The sequence below is a fragment of the Eptatretus burgeri genome, chromosome 9 (genome assembly GCF_056783735.1).
Source record: "Eptatretus burgeri isolate ZD-2024b chromosome 9, Ebu_testis_v1, whole genome shotgun sequence".
Classification (NCBI taxonomy): Eukaryota; Metazoa; Chordata; class Myxini; order Myxiniformes; family Myxinidae; genus Eptatretus; species Eptatretus burgeri.
This window is the reverse complement of record NC_140969.1, coordinates 38065504-38084799: the sequence shown is the minus strand read 5'-3', so window position 1 is coordinate 38084799 and position 19296 is coordinate 38065504. Positions and strand designations below refer to the sequence as shown.

General features: G+C 42.3%; 1 protein-coding gene and 1 pseudogene across 2 annotated transcripts in view; both read right to left on the bottom strand.

The window, feature by feature from the left end:
* The window catches only part of LOC147019929 (uncharacterized), a 2626-nt pseudogene extending 979 nt beyond the window's left edge, over positions 1-1647 (bottom strand).
* The window catches only part of TEP1 (telomerase associated protein 1), a 154492-nt gene that overhangs the window by 31417 nt on the left and 103779 nt on the right, over positions 1-19296 (bottom strand). For both annotated transcript variants that reach the window (XM_085894781.1, XM_085894782.1), the window contains exons 31-37: positions 17683-17797; positions 17060-17426; positions 16468-16585; positions 15823-15944; positions 15390-15489; positions 5637-5792; positions 4015-4227 (exon numbers count right to left, since the gene is read on the bottom strand). In XM_085894781.1, the coding sequence (XP_085750907.1) occupies positions 4015-4227; positions 5637-5792; positions 15390-15489; positions 15823-15944; positions 16468-16585; positions 17060-17426; positions 17683-17797 (1191 nt within the window). The remainder of the gene's footprint in view (positions 1-4014; positions 4228-5636; positions 5793-15389; positions 15490-15822; positions 15945-16467; positions 16586-17059; positions 17427-17682; positions 17798-19296) is intronic.

The following is a 19296-nucleotide window of genomic DNA, read 5'->3' as shown; positions in this document are numbered from 1 at the left end:
GGCAGTTAGGGGGGAAGGAGCCATCGAAAGGTTCTTGACTCTGTAGACAAAACTTGTGCATCATCACGGCAGCCCGCATGAACATAAGTGCATCCTCTTGACCAATTTGTGACCTATATGTCTTGGCAAGCTCATCAGCCACCTTCAATTTGTGAGATATGTAAATATCCTTCCTGCCTTCATTCCCATTGGAAAACTCATCCCATTCAGGTAGGAAGTTGAGAAGGTGATCCTTGAATCGAGTTGAGTGTGGCTCTTTTTTATCTCTGCATGGGTGACCTTGCTCACTCATAACCTTTTGATACATCTCGCGTAGCTCTGAGAGCTTGAATAAGGTGGTGTCCGAATGTTCGATAAGGGTTATAATTTGAGCGCAGATGATGGGATCGAACGGCGGAGGTGTGGGACCCACCAAATCGCGTCGCTCGGCAGCGTGAGCGGAGTCTCGCAAATGTACATAACACTGATGGTGATAATAGGCATCAGCTGCATGCGCATCAGATGCTACGGCAACCAGTCTGCCAAGTAAATTAAAAGTTTTTGTTGGTCTTTGCCCAACTCTTTAGGTTGGCAACTACGACATCAGTTACTACCTTGTGGAGCGTGGCCTGGCCCACCCCCTCACAGATTATACAACACATGATATTGGCCCGAGGCTGAAATTCCCCAGATGACCTGAGTTTTTTCAGACTATTCTGAGAGCCAGCTTCTCTGTCTAGCTTCTCTCTCTCCCGTTTGACTCGAGAACTACTCCAATAACTCCTGCACGTTTTGTGATACCAAGCCTTATGCAATTTAAGAGTTGCTGCAATACCTGAGCCATCATTCAACTGACGAATCGTGACATTGATACCAGAAGGAAGATTATTGTCATTGAGAGCTTTGAAGTCTGAGATTTCTCTCAAGTGATACAAGTCCCTCCTCCTGAGGTGTTTGCAAGGCTTGTTCAGTTTTGTCCGATTGACAAAGACAACAGAGTCCCCAGTTCATAATTTCGGTAGAAGACATAGCTTGACAGTCATGTATTACTAGTCCATTATAATATTATGTAGACTCGTCATCGCAATGAACTTTCATCTAGGGTGTCTCATGAGATAGGGTAGATGTCAGCTCCGAATGACATCAGGCACCACTGCCGCTACTGGAAATGTTGATGATCACAGACTTGGTATTATCTGAAAAATATTCAACGTAAAAATAAACCAAAAAGGATATGACATACAACTCAAAATTTGTAAACAGTTTTAAAAATACTCAATTCAGAATGATCTACCTACACTGAGCCACGTCATTGTCCAATACCAGAAACTTTAATTAACTGCATGCGACATCACCTAACAAAATAGGAAAATTGGTTCGCATTTAGGATGTCATGCGAAATACACACATTCTGTGGAGAAGATCTCAACTTGTGTGACATACAGCTAATAATGGGAAAGGATTTAGGCTACTAAATTGAAGTACAGTCAGCAGATAAAAACAACAAAACAATCAATCAATACCTGGTAGCTATATTTCAAAAGCTAACAAGAAATTTAAATTGTAGGCTGCACATGGCTGCTACTGGAAGGAAGTGAATGTTTATTATTTTATATCCAGAGAAGTGCAGGAGCAAATATATATATATATATATATATATATATATATATATATATATATATATATATATATATATATATATATATATATATATATATATATATATATATATATATATATATGGGCACTTTCACAGTAAAAGTTGAGTTAAGGTGGTTCGGAACGTCTGTTTATTAAGTGGGTGGGCTATTTTACCATTAACTGGTGTCATCTACTATTTCTCATAATATACGAGTTCACAGGAGCTCGTAAAATAACAGAAACAAATGGCATATTTTGACTTTTCTACCCAAATACTAGTATTTAATGGGTAAATATTTTGAAGTTTTAATATTTTTTTGGATCTGGGATGACGCACCAGAAACACTGGGTTTGACCCCAGAATGACCTTTAGGGTGACCTTGAGGGGTGACCTTGACCTCAAATCATTGAAATAAGACCAGTATCAGATTCCCATACCCTGAAAATCCCTAAAACATGGTATTATTCATGATTCAGCCCTTTTGGATTTTTAACTAGATTTACCTCTAACCCGAGTGGTGGCCATATTGGATTTGGCCAATATGGCGGCCCGGGGGGCGCCCGTCAAAAATCGAAAAAGTATGGTATTGGCGACATCTGGGCCAAAATTGGTGCTTTTGGAAGAATGTGAACCAAACGGCCCCTTTTATGCCCTAACAGCCCTGACTATACCGGATTCGATGATAATCATGACCATCCACAACACCGCCTTCCTACGGCATACAAAAAAAAAGGACAATCATTATATAAATCTGAAGTCCTTATCACAGGTAAAAATTAACCATCGTATGTGAGTACAGTCCATGCTAAGGCCTCAAACTTTACTAGCTATTATGTACCCCAGACATGTAAAATAATGAAGGAAACAATTGTGAAGAATTGAGATTTTGAACAGTGCTTAATGGGTGTGTGAATTTCAAAAATGGTCATAGACATGAACCAAGAAATGCACAGAAAGCACTAAATCATTAATAACCAGTCAATCAACTTCAACGGCACTCAGTTGAGCGCGCACCTCCACCAGGCTGAACAGTTCACGTTTTGTATCCCACTGATGGGCCAGACATGGATGCAGACTTTAACCAAATTCTAATCTGCTTGTTCTCGTCACCAAACCAGATCATCCACCAAGTTGTGTCATATTTCATCAACAACGTTTTAAAATATTGTGCTATACAGTCACCCCCCGTTTATTGCGGGGGTTACGTTCCAAACCACCCTCCCCCCCCCACGAGAAGTGAAAATCCGCGATGAATGGATGCCTCCTAAAAAAGAAAAAAAAAAATCGACTCGTCTGGTCTGGTCGGCTTGGCAATGATCAGGTTCAAGGTGCCGGAGATAGACTCGTCTGGTCTGGTCGGCTTGGCAATGATCGGGTTCGAGGTGCCGGAGATCGACTTGTCTGGTCTGGTCGGTTTGGCTGTGCTCGTCCAACCGAGGCAAACCTTTTTCCTTCCCGAAGCATATATCGAGCACTTTAACCTTCTCCTGGAGCGTCAGGACCTTCCTCTGGCGCTTTGGTTCCTTACCAGAAGCCGTAGAAGGTGCAAGGCGTTTGGGCGGCACCGTCAGGCTTGGAGAAAAAAACGAAGAAAATATTCGAAGTTCACAAGCGAAACTTTGTCTCGTGCGTTGTGTGACTGGTCGAGCACCACGCGTTATAATTTATTGCTTAAATAATTTATATTTTATATATTATTACCGTGATATATCAGGGGAATCCGCAGAAAAAAAATTAGTTAGGTTCTAAGGGAAAACCCGCGATGAATCGGGGGCGCGATAGGTGAACCGCGATATAGCGGGGGATTACTGTATATCGTTTTTTGGCACCATCTCTCAATGTTGAAAAATAAATCACCTTAAATTTTTTTTTTAATATTCTTGCATCTGGATTTGGATCTTCACCAAAATCTAATCAATTCATCCTTGTCACACACACCCAACCTGTCCACCAAATTTTGTCCGAATTCATCCACAACTTTGAGATATCCTGCTCGCAGACAGACAGGGGTGAAAACATTTCCTCCGTCCCCCTCCGGTGGCAGAGGTGAAACCTCTTGTTTAGAATTCACAAGGGAATTTGACCAAAAAGACACCGTCATTTGTGAAGGACTACTGAAAGTTTTTTTTTTTTAATCGAAATGGAGAAAAATGCGTGATAGCGTCCAAGAAGTGGGTAAGTAAATAATGTTGACAAATTTTAGGTTGAAAATGAATATTTGATTATCATACAGGTCTTTTCTTTACTTCTTCTTTTTATTGTTACGGAGCTAAGCTGCACCTCAGATAGATTGAGGTGTGGAGCGGCTCTCCGGTGTGCCCTGGAAACAATGCACCCCAACTATGTGTGGGACCAATGTTTGCAAAACTTCCCACCCAGCAGCCCAAGCTCACCTTACAGTCTTGACCTGCCGAGATGAGCCAGCGGCCATCAGGACCAAATGTCAATGCATTCACCGGTCCTTGGTGGCCCATGAAGGTTCCAATTAAACAGGCCTTTTCCAATGACCACAGTCGAATCTCTCCATCCAAAGAAGAAGTGGCAATAAGGCGGCTAAAGGGATCGAAGGCTGAAGAACACACTGCTGCCTTGTGTCCACTTAGCACCTGAACAAGGACAACGCACATCATACTACATACAGTTCCGAACAAGTTCCATTTATCATTTTTAAAATTCGATTTTGATCCCAGCTACAGCTGGATCAGTTCTCACCTAATCAATTACCCCATGTGGCGAGGATTTTAAAATGAATTAAATCCTATGCTCTTCTCGCCAAAGAAAGCTGCATAAAGCAACCATGAAAAGCGACACAAGGTAAACCCTTTGCCGTTTCAAATGCTACTTGGGTTCCTCAACAGCTGCAAAACATTCACAAGTAGTACATACATGAGAAACACAATGCTACATGCCCAAATCAGCCACCAGACTTGTTTCATCATCTGTTGGAGAATAATTTGAGACAGCAGATATAGAAAACACGCACCACCGACGCTCTCCCAAGCATGGTCCGTGTGCAATGCCAATAGTAGTTAACATAATTAGCAATACCCAATCACATCTCTCAAATGTAATTGGAGGGGGCAACTTGAAATTTAAGTTGGATGCTTAAATTTGCTTAAAACTAAGTACAACTTAGTAGAACATTCCCCTGCACATCCAGAGAACAACAACCAACTTTCAATGCATTTCTTCGCACAAACGAACAGACATACTGTATGTTTCAATACATCCTCCACCCCCCCCTTGCCCCCACCTGTGATAACTGTCATTTTAATTACACAATAACACTGAGAATCGGCATATTTTAGAATTACATGTGCAACTTCCAGGAGTTTGGATTTCTTTTGAGCGACAACATCCGGTTTTCATTTTTTTTCTTCTTCTGTCCAGCGGTGCAGGAGTATATTCGGTGCAGGAGTATATTCGTAAGTAGAAGTCACCCACTTCCGATGCAAATTCTCCACTTGCACTTGAAAGTTAAAACCAAAGTTGAGGGTGGCCATCCCAACTTTGCAGAACATTTATCCATGCACACCCAGAGTGTAACCACCACTTTTCAACGCATTTTGTCCAGTGTTTTGGAGTGCATAAACTAAAGCATGTATGCAAATTAGCCATGCAGTTTTTGATCCTGTAAGGTTTTCAGACAGATACAATTATAATAAATGGATACCACTGGCAAATGCAATGCTCTTCCACCTGGAGCAGTGCAACACAATGCACATTTACATCGGCGTGGAGAAGTTGTCGTCGTCTCATCCCTCCCGAACCTCCGCGACTGAAATTTTTTTTCACAGCTAAAACCATGACGAGCACTCCCCAAGTTTTAACTCATTCCATCCAGCAGTTCAGAATGACAGGACAGACACCAATTCAATGGAAACACCATCTCATACAATTACGAGATAAGTAAAAAGGTATTTTACAACAACCACAAAGGAGGAAAAAAAAATACATATACGAAGTAATTACATTTTTTTTTAATGCACACAATTTATAATTAGATAATTCTCACCGCAGTCTTCTGCATATATGTTGTGTCCCACAGAGTCAGAGTTCCATCCCACGACCCAGCAATGAGCATCCGGCTCTGTGGGCACCACGAAACGCAGGACAGTGGGCGCGAGACCGAAAACTCCGCATGAAGGTTACCGCCCGAGACACGCCAAACCTGTAAGCAAACAAACAAACAAACATGGAAACTGCACATAAATAATCTCAAAATTCTATACGATCAGAAAAAGAAAAAAAGTTTCATCATTTCATCAAAAGCAATCTGATCACTTTGACATAACAGCTGCAGTATTTAATTAAAGCCTTGTTTGTTTCTCCCTCATCCACCTGTTGTGCCCCTCCTCAACTCCAAACATTGGCTCGTCCTCCATATACCGACCAGATATTTATCTGGACAAAGAGTGGAAATGATGCATGACATCTTTACAACCGAGGCGGTTCATCAAAAGGTGCGATTACACAATTTAACAAAGTTAACATCCTCAAATAGACATTTCCTATAAGGTGGATAACGGAATCATTTTCCCCTAAAAAAAAAAAAAAATCAATCACACGGTCAGCAGGCAATTTGTTTGCTTCCTTTGAGTAACAACTGCCTTCTGCTTCACTGTGAACAGCCAGCATCTTGGGGAAAGTCGTGTTTGTCCAAAACCATATTCTACGAACTTACTGGAGCAGTTTTTCTTTGTGGGGGGGGGGGGGAATCCAATCACCAACAACTATCTGTCATTCTGTAGGTCTGTCTCCATTACCAACTGTGGTGTCGTGGCCGAGGTGCGAACAGGCAGACACGAGCCGGAGGGTAACACAACTCCGCTTTATTGCCTCGAGCGAGAGGGTGGGTGTAGGATGCCCGTAACTCCGCTTTAGTATGCACTCGATGCACCCTACAGGCACACGACCTACAAGCCACTGCTAATGATACCACATGCTGCTAACTGGTGCTACAAGTCCCTAGCGGGTGAGTCGGGACATATGAAGCCATAACCACATGACCACCACCATCCATGACTTGGGGCTCCGCCCATACAATACATGCTCCGCCCATACACCACACCAACCACCATCATTTCAGATTTAATACCAGCATTCAAATAGGCCATTACCAGCCGTGTATACCCATCACTTCGCTGACGCGGTTAATAAAAAAAAAACAGCATGTTGCAATTTACAGATTGCACATCTATCTGTGAGTCTCAATGGGGATGTGAAAGGAAGTGAAATACACAAAAATAAAAAATAAAAATAAATAAAAGATTGATACCATGTTGTTGCTGTTGTCTGTGTCTCCTTCCATGTACGTACTATGATATATTTTTCTATTGCTTTGAGAAGTATAATGATGTATAATTTTGTGTCCTCCTCCTGTGTCCGTCACACTTTTTTTTCCTCAAGGTTTCTAGCTGTTGTACTGTTGGAATTGCTCCAAATCTTGCTTTTTCCTCTTCTCTCCAAGAAAGAAGGGCTTTTACAACAGGTATCTTATGATTAAACGGCCAAATCTTTGTTCCAATTAAATCGATTCATTGTTTTACACCAAAGTAAATAGATCATCATCTTTCCAATGGTACCATTTTATTATTCTATGACAACAGGAACCCTTTAGGATAAACTGACACACGTGCACGCACACACTTCTCCTTTTAGTAATAGATGGACAGAGGTGCAAGGTTTCACTGAAAATGATCAAGAGATGACAAGTATACGCAGTTACTTGTGAAGCATCGTCTCAAACATTTGACAAATCATGTGGGGTGCTGCAACCTCAATCCCACTCTTTCAACACTCTTAATATGTAGGCGGCATATACAGTCTTTGCAAGCTTTTCATTTTCCATTGGGTTCATTATGCTTCACCTATGGGGTATGTTTGCCGCACTGTTCTCTCTCTGGTGGGTATCTTGTGCCAGCTTTCCTTTCAACGATGGAGTACCACATCTCATTCGAAGCTCCTCCATCCTTCGAATTAGACGTGTACTCCATTGTTGAAAACGTTTTCACTTTTTATTTTTATCCTGTCCAACATTTTGCTCCATCCACTTTCACCAACTTTTCCCATTTCCAATTTCTCTTTATATGTGTTGTTGCATCAGGAGTGGTTTACGAAGTGTTTATTTATACCCCATTGCTCATCAACAATATCAAGTGCCTACAGAAGGTATTGACACCCGTTCACTTTTGTCACATTTTCTTGTGTTTCAACCTGAATTTAAAATGGATCAAATTTAAATTTTTACTCAAACGATCTACACAAAATACCGTATAATGCCAAAGTGAAAACATGTTCAATTATAAATTTTTACAAATCAATAAAAAAAATTAAAAACTGAAATGTCAAGTCAATAATTTTCAACCCCCTTGCTATGACACTCAAAATTGAGTTCAGGTGCATCCGATTTACTTTGATCATCCTTAAGACGTCTCTTCAACTTGATTTGAGTCCACCTGTGGCCAATTCAATTGATTGGACATTATTTATAAAGAAACACACCTTTCTATATAAGGTCCCACAGTTGACAATGCATGTCAGAGCAGAAACACCTCTGTGAAGTCCAAGGAACTATCTGTAGAACTCTGAGATAGAATTGTGAGGACGCAGAGGCCTGGGGAAGGGTATAAAACAATTTCTAGAGTGTTGAAAGTTCACAATAGCACAGTGAGCTCCATCATTAGGAAATGGAAAGAATATGGAACGACCCAGACTCTTCCTCGAGCTGGCTGTCCAACCACACTGAGCAACCAGGCAAGAGGACCTTGGTCAGGGAGGTGACCAAGAACCCAATGACCACTCTGACAGAACTGCAGAGTTCCTTAGCTGAGATTGGAGAACCTTCCAGAAGGACAATTGTCTCTGCAGCACTTCACAAATCTCAACTTTATGGGAGTGGGCAGATGGAAGCCACTCCTGAGAACAAGGCACATGACAACACACCTGGAGTTTGCAAAAAGGCAAGGGAAAGAATGTGAGAGCATGGGACAAAATATTCTGTGGTCTGATGAAACGAAAATTGAACTCTTTTGCCTGAATTCAAAGCGACTACATCCGATGGAAACCGAGCACAGCTCATCATCCATCGAACACCATCCCTACCATGAAGCATGGTGGTGGCAGTATCATCCTATGGGGATGCTTTTCAGTGACAGGGACTTTAAGACTTGTAAGGGAAGAGGGAACAATGAATGGAGCCAAATACAGGCAAATCATTGAGGAGAACCTGCTTCAGAGTGCAAAAGACCTGAGACTGCGTTGAAGATTTACATTCCAACAGGACAATAACCCCAAGCATACAGCCAAAGAAACACTGGAATGGCTTCAGTCCAAGAATGTGAAAGTCCTTGAGTGGCTCAACCAAAGCCCAGATATGAATCCCATTGAGAATCTGTGGAAAGACTTGAAGATTGCTGTTCACCGACGCTCCCCATGTGATGTAACCAAGTTTGAATGTAAAATGTACATTCATGTTTCGCTTCATGCATATTTATGTTCCACTCATTTCTTGCCTCATGAATATTTATGGTCCACCCATGTGTAGCGTCATCTCCACTGCAAAGGGGAGCAGACCATTCCCTGGACTGGCGGGACGTGTGGTTTTGTGGGAAAGGAACGTTTTTTTTTTACCGATGCTGTTGGAGTGTTTTAAATAAATAAAAGGTGATTTGAAACTCTGCAAGTTTTGGGTCAACTGCCAATAGCATTTTTATTCAAGAATCTGCACATGGAGGCCGTTCCAACTTGACAGAGCTTGAGCAAATCTGGAAGGAAGAATGGGAAAAACCCCCCCAAATCCAGATGTGCAAAGCTGACGCAGACATACCCAAGACTCAAAGCTGTAATCGCTGCCAAAAGCATTTCGAAGAAGTATTTACTCGGGAGGTTGAATACTTATGTGAAATTAGATACTTCTACGTTTCATTTTAAATTCATTTGCCAAATAAATTTCTAAAAACATGACTTCACTTTGTCATTATGGGGTATTTTGTGTCGATCAGTGATGTAAAAAATCTCAATAAAATCCGTTTTAGATTCAGGCTGTAACACAACAAAATGTGACAAAAGTCGAGGGTTGTGAATACTTTCTGAAGGTGCTGCATTTGTCAATTTATTCCGAGCTTTCTTTGCTTATGCCTATGTTTTATTTTATCCCCCCCCCCTTCTTTTCAAAAAAAAAACGGTTACATGAAGGCTCCGATTAAAAACTCTGACCACAATGGCATACCTCCACCAGGCTGACCAGTTGACATTTTGTATCCCACCGACTCACCTGATCTGCGTCCGGATCTTAACCAAAATCGAACTGGCTTGTTCTTGTCACCTCCCCAACTCATCCACCATGTTTGTTCCGAATCCGTCCACAACTTTTTTGAGATATCGTGCTGCACAGTGTGTTGTTTTTGGCCCTATCTCTCAATGGTGAATAATCACTTAAAAACTCCAGTATTCAAATGCGGATCTTCACCAAAATCGAATCAATTCATCCTCATCAAACAGCCAACCTGTCCATCAAGTTTTGTGTGAATTCTTCATTTTTTTTTTCTTTTTAAAACAACAACCCCAAACCTGTAGAACTCTGAGATAGAATTGTGAGGAGGCATAGATGTGGGTAAGGAGGCGACCAGGGTTGCGTCAGGAAGGGCATCCGGCGTAAAACATGTGCCAAATCACTATGCGGATCATACGGATGATCCGCTGTGGCGACCCCCGAACGGGAGCAGCCGAAAGAAGAAGAAGAAGAAGAAGAAGAAGAAGAAGAAGAAGAAGAAGAAGAAGAAGAAGAAGAAGAAGAAGAAGAAGAAGAAGAAGAAGAAGAAGAAGAAGAAGAAGAAGAAGAAGAAGAAGAAGAAGAAGAAGAAGAAGAAGAAGAAGAAGAAGAAGAAGAAGAAGAAGAAGAAGAAGAAGAAGAAGAAGAAGAAGAAGAAGAAGAAGAAGAAGAAGAAGAAGAAGAAGAAGAAGAAGAAGAAGAAGAAGAAGAAGAAGAAGAAGAAGAAGAAGAAGAAGAAGAAGAAGAAGAAGAAGAAGAAGAAGAAGAAGAAGAAGAAGAAGAAGAAGAAGAAGAAGAAGAAGAAGAAGAAGAAGAAGAAGAAGAAGAAGAAGAAGAAGAAGAAGAAGAAGAAGAAGAAGAAGAAGAAGAAGAAGAAGAAGAAGAAGAAGAAGAAGAAGAAGAAGAAGAAGAAGAAGAAGAAGAAGAAGAAGAAGAAGAAGAAGAAGAAGAAGAAGAAGAAGAAGAAGAAGAAGAAGAAGAAGAAGAAGAAGAAGAAGAAGAAGAAGAAGAAGAAGAAGAAGAAGAAGAAGAAGAAGAAGAAGAAGAAGAAGAAGAAGAAGAAGAAGAAGAAGAAGAAGAAGAAGAAGAAGAAGAAGAAGAAGAAGAAGAAGAAGAAGAAGAAGAAGAAGAAGAAGAAGAAGAAGAAGAAGAAGAAGAAGAAGAAGAAGAAGAAGAAGAAGAAGAAGAAGAAGAAGAAGAAGAAGAAGAAGAAGAAGAAGAAGAAGAAGAAGAAGAAGAAGAAGAAGAAGAAGAAGAAGAAGAAGAAGAAGAAGAAGAAGAAGAAGAAGAAGAAGAAGAAGAAGAAGAAGAAGAAGAAGAAGAAGAAGAAGAAGAAGAAGAAGAAGAAGAAGAAGAAGAAGAAGAAGAAGAAGAAGAAGAAGAAGAAGAAGAAGAAGAAGAAGAAGAAGAAGAAGAAGAAGAAGAAGAAGAAGAAGAAGAAGAAGAAGAAGAAGAAGAAGAAGAAGAAGAAGAAGAAGAAGAAGAAGAAGAAGAAGAAGAAGAAGAAGAAGAAGAAGAAGAAGAAGAAGAAGAAGAAGAAGAAGAAGAAGAAGAAGAAGAAGAAGAAGAAGAAGAAGAAGAAGAAGAAGAAGAAGAAGAAGAAGAAGAAGAAGAAGAAGAAGAAGAAGAAGAAGAAGAAGAAGAAGAAGAAGAAGAAGAAGAAGAAGAAGAAGAAGAAGAAGAAGAAGAAGAAGAAGAAGAAGAAGAAGAAGAAGAAGAAGAAGAAGAAGAAGAAGAAGAAGAAGAAGAAGAAGAAGAAGAAGAAGAAGAAGAAGAAGAAGAAGAAGAAGAAGAAGAAGAAGAAGAAGAAGAAGAAGAAGAAGAAGAAGAAGAAGAAGAAGAAGAAGAAGAAGAAGAAGAAGAAGAAGAAGAAGAAGAAGAAGAAGAAGAAGAAGAAGAAGAAGAAGAAGAAGAAGAAGAAGAAGAAGAAGAAGAAGAAGAAGAAGAAGAAGAAGAAGAAGAAGAAGAAGAAGAAGAAGAAGAAGAAGAAGAAGAAGAAGAAGAAGAAGAAGAAGAAGAAGAAGAAGAAGAAGAAGAAGAAGAAGAAGAAGAAGAAGAAGAAGAAGAAGAAGAAGAAGAAGAAGAAGAAGAAGAAGAAGAAGAAGAAGAAGAAGAAGAAGAAGAAGAAGAAGAAGAAGAAGAAGAAGAAGAAGAAGAAGAAGAAGAAGAAGAAGAAGAAGAAGAAGAAGAAGAAGAAGAAGAAGAAGAAGAAGAAGAAGAAGAAGAAGAAGAAGAAGAAGAAGAAGAAGAAGAAGAAGAAGAAGAAGAAGAAGAAGAAGAAGAAGAAGAAGAAGAAGAAGAAGAAGAAGAAGAAGAAGAAGATAGATCTGGGTAAGGGTATAAAGCAATTTCTATAAGTTATTATAAGCTACAAGTATAAAGCAAAAAGTTAAGACATCCTGTTCAGACAGACAGAGACAGGGGTAAAAAATAACCTCCGTCCAATTTCGGTGGTGGAGGTAACGAGAGAGTTCAAAGAACACCTTACCCTGAGCAATCTTGAGAAAAAGGATGTGGGAAGGGTCTTTCAAACTCTTCCTTTGCATTTTATACGAAACAAACAGCACGAGGCACTGCCATATTTGTCCGAATGCTGAATCTCTCAGTTCCTCTGCCGTCAGGGCATAACCGCATACATACTGTTGCGGGCCGGGGGTCGGGTGAGAAGACCACTAGGGGGGGGAAGCAATCTCGGCTCCCACCAGACTCCCCGGAATTGTAGGCCGTCGCACACGGATAATTCTGTGACGCGCGGGTCACTTAACCAACCATGGACGCCAATAACTCAACCGTGTGACCGAGGGTCCTTCCGTCTATGGGTTAATCGGGTTACCTAATTAATCACGTGATTTAATTACCGGGAAACACGCCCTCGGATCTTCTTCCGGATCGGATGCAGCCGAGCGACACTGCCAAGGATGTACCGGCTAAAAGGAACGGATCATTGGGAATAAAGTCCCAGCGAAGCTCGGATTCGGGCCATGCTGGATCAATGGAAGAAAAAGACAAAAATCAGCAGGGAACATTCCTAATAATGATTTATTACAATGAGAGAGGAATAGTATGTGGCACTATCAAGATTTATTGGGGTGTGTTGTTTAGAGATTGGGGAGAGAGGTGTGGTGCAGCAAATAAACAGGCAACATACAAAAGGGGACACAGAGCAGACGTAACATGAGAATAATAACAATAATAACAAAAACGATCTTCTGCAGTCTTACTTAAGCAGACAGTCATCAGGACACACACACACACACACACACACACACACACACACACACACACACACACACACACACACACACACACACACACACACACACACACACACACACACACACACACACACACACACACGAAGAGAAAGCATTGAAACAGGAAGGGAAAGGAGTTGAGGCTACGATCTCGGTACCTTTGTGCTTGATAGCACGATGCACCACCAATACGTTTCGGGGGTGATGCTCCGTGGTACCCGGCAGCTGGCACATTGTCTCTGGCTTCAACAGTGCGTGTGGAGACCGTGTTCGTGAAGGAGGTGCTTGAGTTGAGAAGCGGCGGAGTCCAGGGTGTGTGGACGGAGTGGTAGGCGGGACCAGGTTGGCGGGTGGGTTCGACGTGTGGACGGAGACGAGGAGGCGGAGTCCAGGCAGCAGGAGGCGGGCCGTGGCGATGTCGACGAGGGCGAGGTCAGAGAGAGAGGCGGAGGGACCGCTCCGACCTTTATAGGACTTGCAGCGCGGGGGGAGGGGCCACCCCGAAGGAAAATGTCATCACCTGAATTGGGCACTCCGATTGGCCCCGACCCCTCATGTGGCCCGCTAAATTTGGCTGGAAACCTCCTCACTTAGTTTCCGGCAAGGTCATCTCAGACAGCGGCAATATTCCGCTCCGACCCCACGACATGACACGAATCACCCACACCGAAATTGGCACGCGAATCATCCCACAAAAACCCCCGGGCCGCGCCCCGGCGACTGGCAGAGGGTCCCGCACACCCGCTCGGGCGTCCGACCAGCGCCGATCAACGCGCCCGCTCCGCACGTGCCAATGTGGCCCGCACTGTACATTCCCCGGCTCGATCGCAGCTTCGCTGACCGAAGAGACGAGAAGACGATCACCATCCATGGGGAATCCGCTGCTGCCAGTGAGGGCCGAAGGTACATCGTTATGGATAAATCCATGCATGTTTCACGAGCGGCGTACATGTCTGCCTTCGAGCACATTCGATACAGTGTGCGAGGTTCGGCCATTACGCACATGGTCACTGCTCGCATTCGCCCGATTCTGCTCACGTGTGCGCAGGGCGAACACCAATATCTATCAGATATTTGGTTGAAAAGGAACGCGCCACTTTTACTCCGCACACTCGTATCCCGCCCATGGCATGGAGTCGTCTTTATCGGCCTCCGTACGCGTTTCGTGCAGCGTGGGCGTCGTGCTGGCTTTGTTTCCCGTGTTGTGAAAAACACCATTCGTGCAGCCTAAGAGGTATATGTTCGTATGTCTTTTTAATGCAACCAGCAATCTTCCCCAGATCATCGGAAGCTCGAGTCGATAATCCCGCACTGCTAAGCGCACTGAATGACTCGCTGCACACATTGGGTTTAGGGCTCGCTTGGGAACGAGGGCTCTGTGCTGCCAATGCCCGCACGTCATCATTCCCTGCCACAGCGGCGCCACACGCGCTGGCCTCCATGAGGGCCCACCTCACAGCGAAGGCGCACGTGGCTCAGATTTATCTCAGGAATAAATAATCAGACAAAAAGAAGAGTAGGGACGAAATGAAGAAAAAAATTATGTAAGCAAACCCAGCTATGAGATCATCGCAATGCACTCCCTTGCCCCGCTAGACAAAAGGAAAGGGACTATCTTCACGTATATTAATGGAATAACTGTCTTGGGACCACTATCTGTTGGATGCATGCGGTTCCAAGAACTACAATACTTTGTCCAAGTACTGCTAAACAGAAGGTTTTTTGAAAGTGCCAAGAAGGCGATTTGTGTTCTTCAGTGTTCAAGTATATAATTCAATTGAAATAATAAAGGTTTTAAAAGCTGAATAAAATTTTTTTTTAAATTCGAAATTTATCATCATTGTTACGCCATCTTTCACAACACCCGAGTTAACAAGTTAAATAAGTTATTCATGCCCATTTGTGTCCTTTGTAACCACTAATAACAGTAAATTTCCTGTTTGGAATGTTTTTCGATTTTGTTTGACTGCCAGACAGGAATATACTCCTCTCTGTGTATGCACGATCGGGACTACGTTTTGCCAATTCCAGAGAAAAAGTACTGCTGAACTGCAGGTTTGTGTTCCAATTTGTGCTCTACAGTATTCGAAATATAAAATTAAATTGAAATGAAGTAGTTCCTCGTTCATAGACCGATGTCTGTAGGCAGAAAGACAGATAGACAGACAAAGTGAACCAATTGGTGAACCCCGCTTTTTGCTTCGCACGTGTAGATTATCAAGAACAAATATTAAGAACTGACCTTTACATTTCCATCCCAGGCACAAGAAGCAAGGAAGTCACCATTAGGGCAGATAGAACAACTTGTTATGCGGTCTTCGTGAGCTTTCACCTCCCAAAGTCTGAATGTTTAACAAAAGACAACAAAAAATCAACAACGATAAAACACCATCTTCATCTCGTGCATTTGACAAATTTTTCAAATCTGATTCAAACAAAACAGAAGATGCCAAATGTCCTCCCATCTCATTCAATGAAGATGTGCCGCTTCTTGCAACCAACTCCATGGAAGATTAAATGCAAAAAAACTCCCAAATTACAAAACAATTTGCCAAAGCAGATTAAAACATCGATGGAGACATAACAATTGCTGTCCTCCAAATTAAAAACTTTGCACACCAATGAAGGCAATTAAAAAAAAAACTCAAAATACATTGTTAATGCAAATACGCCACCTGAAAGCCTGCACATCCCAACATGAGAGAACACCAGAGGGAGAGGCTACACAGAGCGCCGACTCGGAAGTGAAGCAGCATGCCGACACTCCATCACCATGCACTTGCAGCCGGCACACATCCTGAGATAAAGCACATGGGGATAAATAAGCCCAATGAGAGAAAGGTTAATCTGCAATATCACAGCGACTATGGTATTATTTCAATGTCAAAACTCCAGCGTATCAACTCTCCCAAAAGGAAAAGGTGGCAAAAACTGCTTTGACTGCAGATTGAGAGTATACACCAAGACATGGTAAACCAGAGAGTTGGTGTCAAAGCCACCCAATGCTCGCCTGTTTATACATTTATCGTTTTTATTAAAAGACTAGTCTAATAATATTTTTTTATAAAGCATTGCAGTGAAGTCTGATCCAAATAAATTTAAAGCAATGTATGTATTTGTATATTGTAATCAGTAAAAAATAGTGTGATGGATAAAAACATTAGAAAGGAAATAACTTGCACCAAAAACTTGAACATTCTCACGCCGACGCTGACACTCACGCTGAAGGTATGTATCGCTATAGCTCTCTGTTCTTCAAACAGGCGAGCTAACAAATGACAATCTGCCTGGTTATTGGACGATGATGCAACTAACCTTACCTGGCCAGTGTTGGCTTTCAGAATGCACACACAGCCATCTGAGCATCCAAGGGCAAGAATGGCACCACCAGGTGAGAGTGCCATGCATGTCGCACCATCATGCACACGAGTCAGCACCCTAACAAACCAGAACAATTACAAAAATAATGTCAAAGTACATTAGAGCTACAACTCATCTTTACTTCCAGCATTGTAATACCTGTAATCTGACAAACATGCCCACCATGTACTGGAAGAGAACCAATCAAAAAGAGCATAAAAGGAGGATTTAAAAAGTTATTTTACATCAGTGGGACAAAGCACAAATGAAGCTGAAATTCTCAAAGTTAAAGTCATGAGGACATGAGAGCTCATCTGTAAGATCGCAAAATGTCACATCAATATCAAAGCACAGAATCTAGCCAGGTGATCAACCAAAAGATGTACTTTGAACGATCCTGGGGATCTACAGGTGAGTGTTGCAGAAAAGTTAATCGGTTTAACGTGAAGGACACATACTAGCTCGAAAAATAGTGCATTCTCCAAGCACCGCTCTAAAAGTAAGCGTTTGGGCTTTCCCATCCAAAATCCCACGTAATTAATAAAGCCCGACCTTGAGGTGGTCTTTGACTCTTGAGGTCTGTTCAGCCACTCAAGTAACCATTTCACTTCACCCTTCTCCAGAGATGCACCTGTTCTTGAATGGCCTTGTCCAGCTTGTTCATGTGATTTACTCAGAGCCCGATGCAGCTCTTGTGGTCTCGTCACAGTGGAACTGGACTCTAGGCCGAGAAGCTGACTCACCCGGTGAGCAACTGGCGAATCACGAGCTGTATTAAGGGCGTGTTGCCAGAATAAGCAAGGAGCTTGGGCCTGCAACTGGGCAAGCTCGTGGGCATTTTCACCGAGAAATGTTTGAAACGCAGAAACATCCGGAAAGCTTGCTCTGGCTTCTCGGGGTAGTTTTTTCACATTTGACTCTGGAGCAAAATACAATTCGGGTTTCATTAGCGATCAAATGAACATAACATATTGCTGCAATGACAGTCAAGCACCGTGAAAAAATTACTACTTCTATTTCTCGATTGTACTGCAACTATCGGTTCTGCATCCGTATCCTCCACCACACCCCCCAACCTTCCCCATTCCCACTTCACGAAAGACACAACCTTCAATTTAAAATTACCTTGTTGAAAGAAAGAAAAAAAATCTGCAAACACTGAGCACACGCCTCACCATACAGCTGGAAGTCTTCGAGGAGGTACAATGGAGAGCAAACTTGACACTTCATGGCCAGGAAAGGCAGACTAATCAAAAGGACACCAAGTTGAGCAAACTCTCCTGCACTCACCTGCACAATGATATACATGTCACAATCTCAGGAGGTAGCTCGACTCAAAACCAACAAGCACAAAGTTAAAATTCTATAAACATGATTTAATACAGGACAAATTAAAATGTACTATCTATACATGTACCTATATAGAAGAACGGAGGAGCAGTGGACATGGGGTGGAGGGATGAGGACTTCAAGAAGAAAAGGAGGGTGGAGGACAAGCAGAGAAGGGACAAAGTCCGGAAAGGGTGGTTGATGCTTTGGGTGATGGGGTTGAGGACTTGGGAGGGGGTACGGACTCAAAGGGGGAGGAGACCAAAGAGTTGGGGGAGGGGCAGAGAGGTGGGAGAGGGGGCTTGAAGACTTGAAAACACATTTTACATTAAGTGGAATTTCCATGGGTTCCTGGTATTATGCTGTCAAAGTACATTCCTAGCAAACTTCCGAAATATTCCACGCACTATTGGGAATGAATTCCCTTAAAACAGCCCATATATACACACACACACACACACACACACACACACACACACTCACACACACACACACACACACACACACACACACACACACACACACACACACACACACACACACACACACACACACACACACACACACACACACACACACGGTGAGTCAGAAGTAGCACCCAATTTCTGTCAGTTGATTGTTTGTTTTCCATTTGTATTACAGTGTACAAGAAGGTAGAAATAAATGAATGACATGTTTAACCATTTATTCAAGAAAAAATTATTACGGAACTGTACCAAGCTGTTTTACTTGCAATTTTCAAAGCGCCCTCCATCGTGATCGATGCACAATTGCAGCCGAGCAGGCACAGAGCGGCACACGTCTGCAGAGTTCGATATCAATTTCCTCAAACTTTGCAGTGATTTGAGCCTTCAATTCCTGAATGGTACGAGGCTTTTCACGATAAACAAGGTCTTTCATGAGCCCCCAAAGAAAGAAATCTGGAGGTGTAAGGTCTGGGGAGCGTGCCGGCCATTCGATCGGACCGCGGCGGCTGATCCACTTTCTGGGAAAGTTTTCATCAAGCCACTGACGAACATAACGTCCATAATGAGGTGGAGCTCCATCATGCTGGAAATAACAGTCCTGATTCTTGTATGCTGGGCCAAAAGAAGGTTTGCAGCATATCCAGGTAAATTTCTGCAGTGACAGATCACTCAAAGAATAAGGGTCCAATTATCCCTAATGGAGATATGGCTGCCCAAACTGTCACTCCAGGTAAATTTACCTCCATCTCAACTGTCACTCTTCGGTTATTCGCAGCCCAGTAGACAGAATTGTGTCTGTTAATTGTGCCATTGAGCTTAAAACGTGCCTCATCTGACCACCAAAATCAAAAATAAATAAATTACGAAAATTAATAATCTGCAAGACAATTAATAACGACATGACTTCCCAGAAAGAATCTGACAGCCGAAAAAACAGAAATCGGGCGCTACTTTTGACTCACCATATATATATATACATATATATATATACAT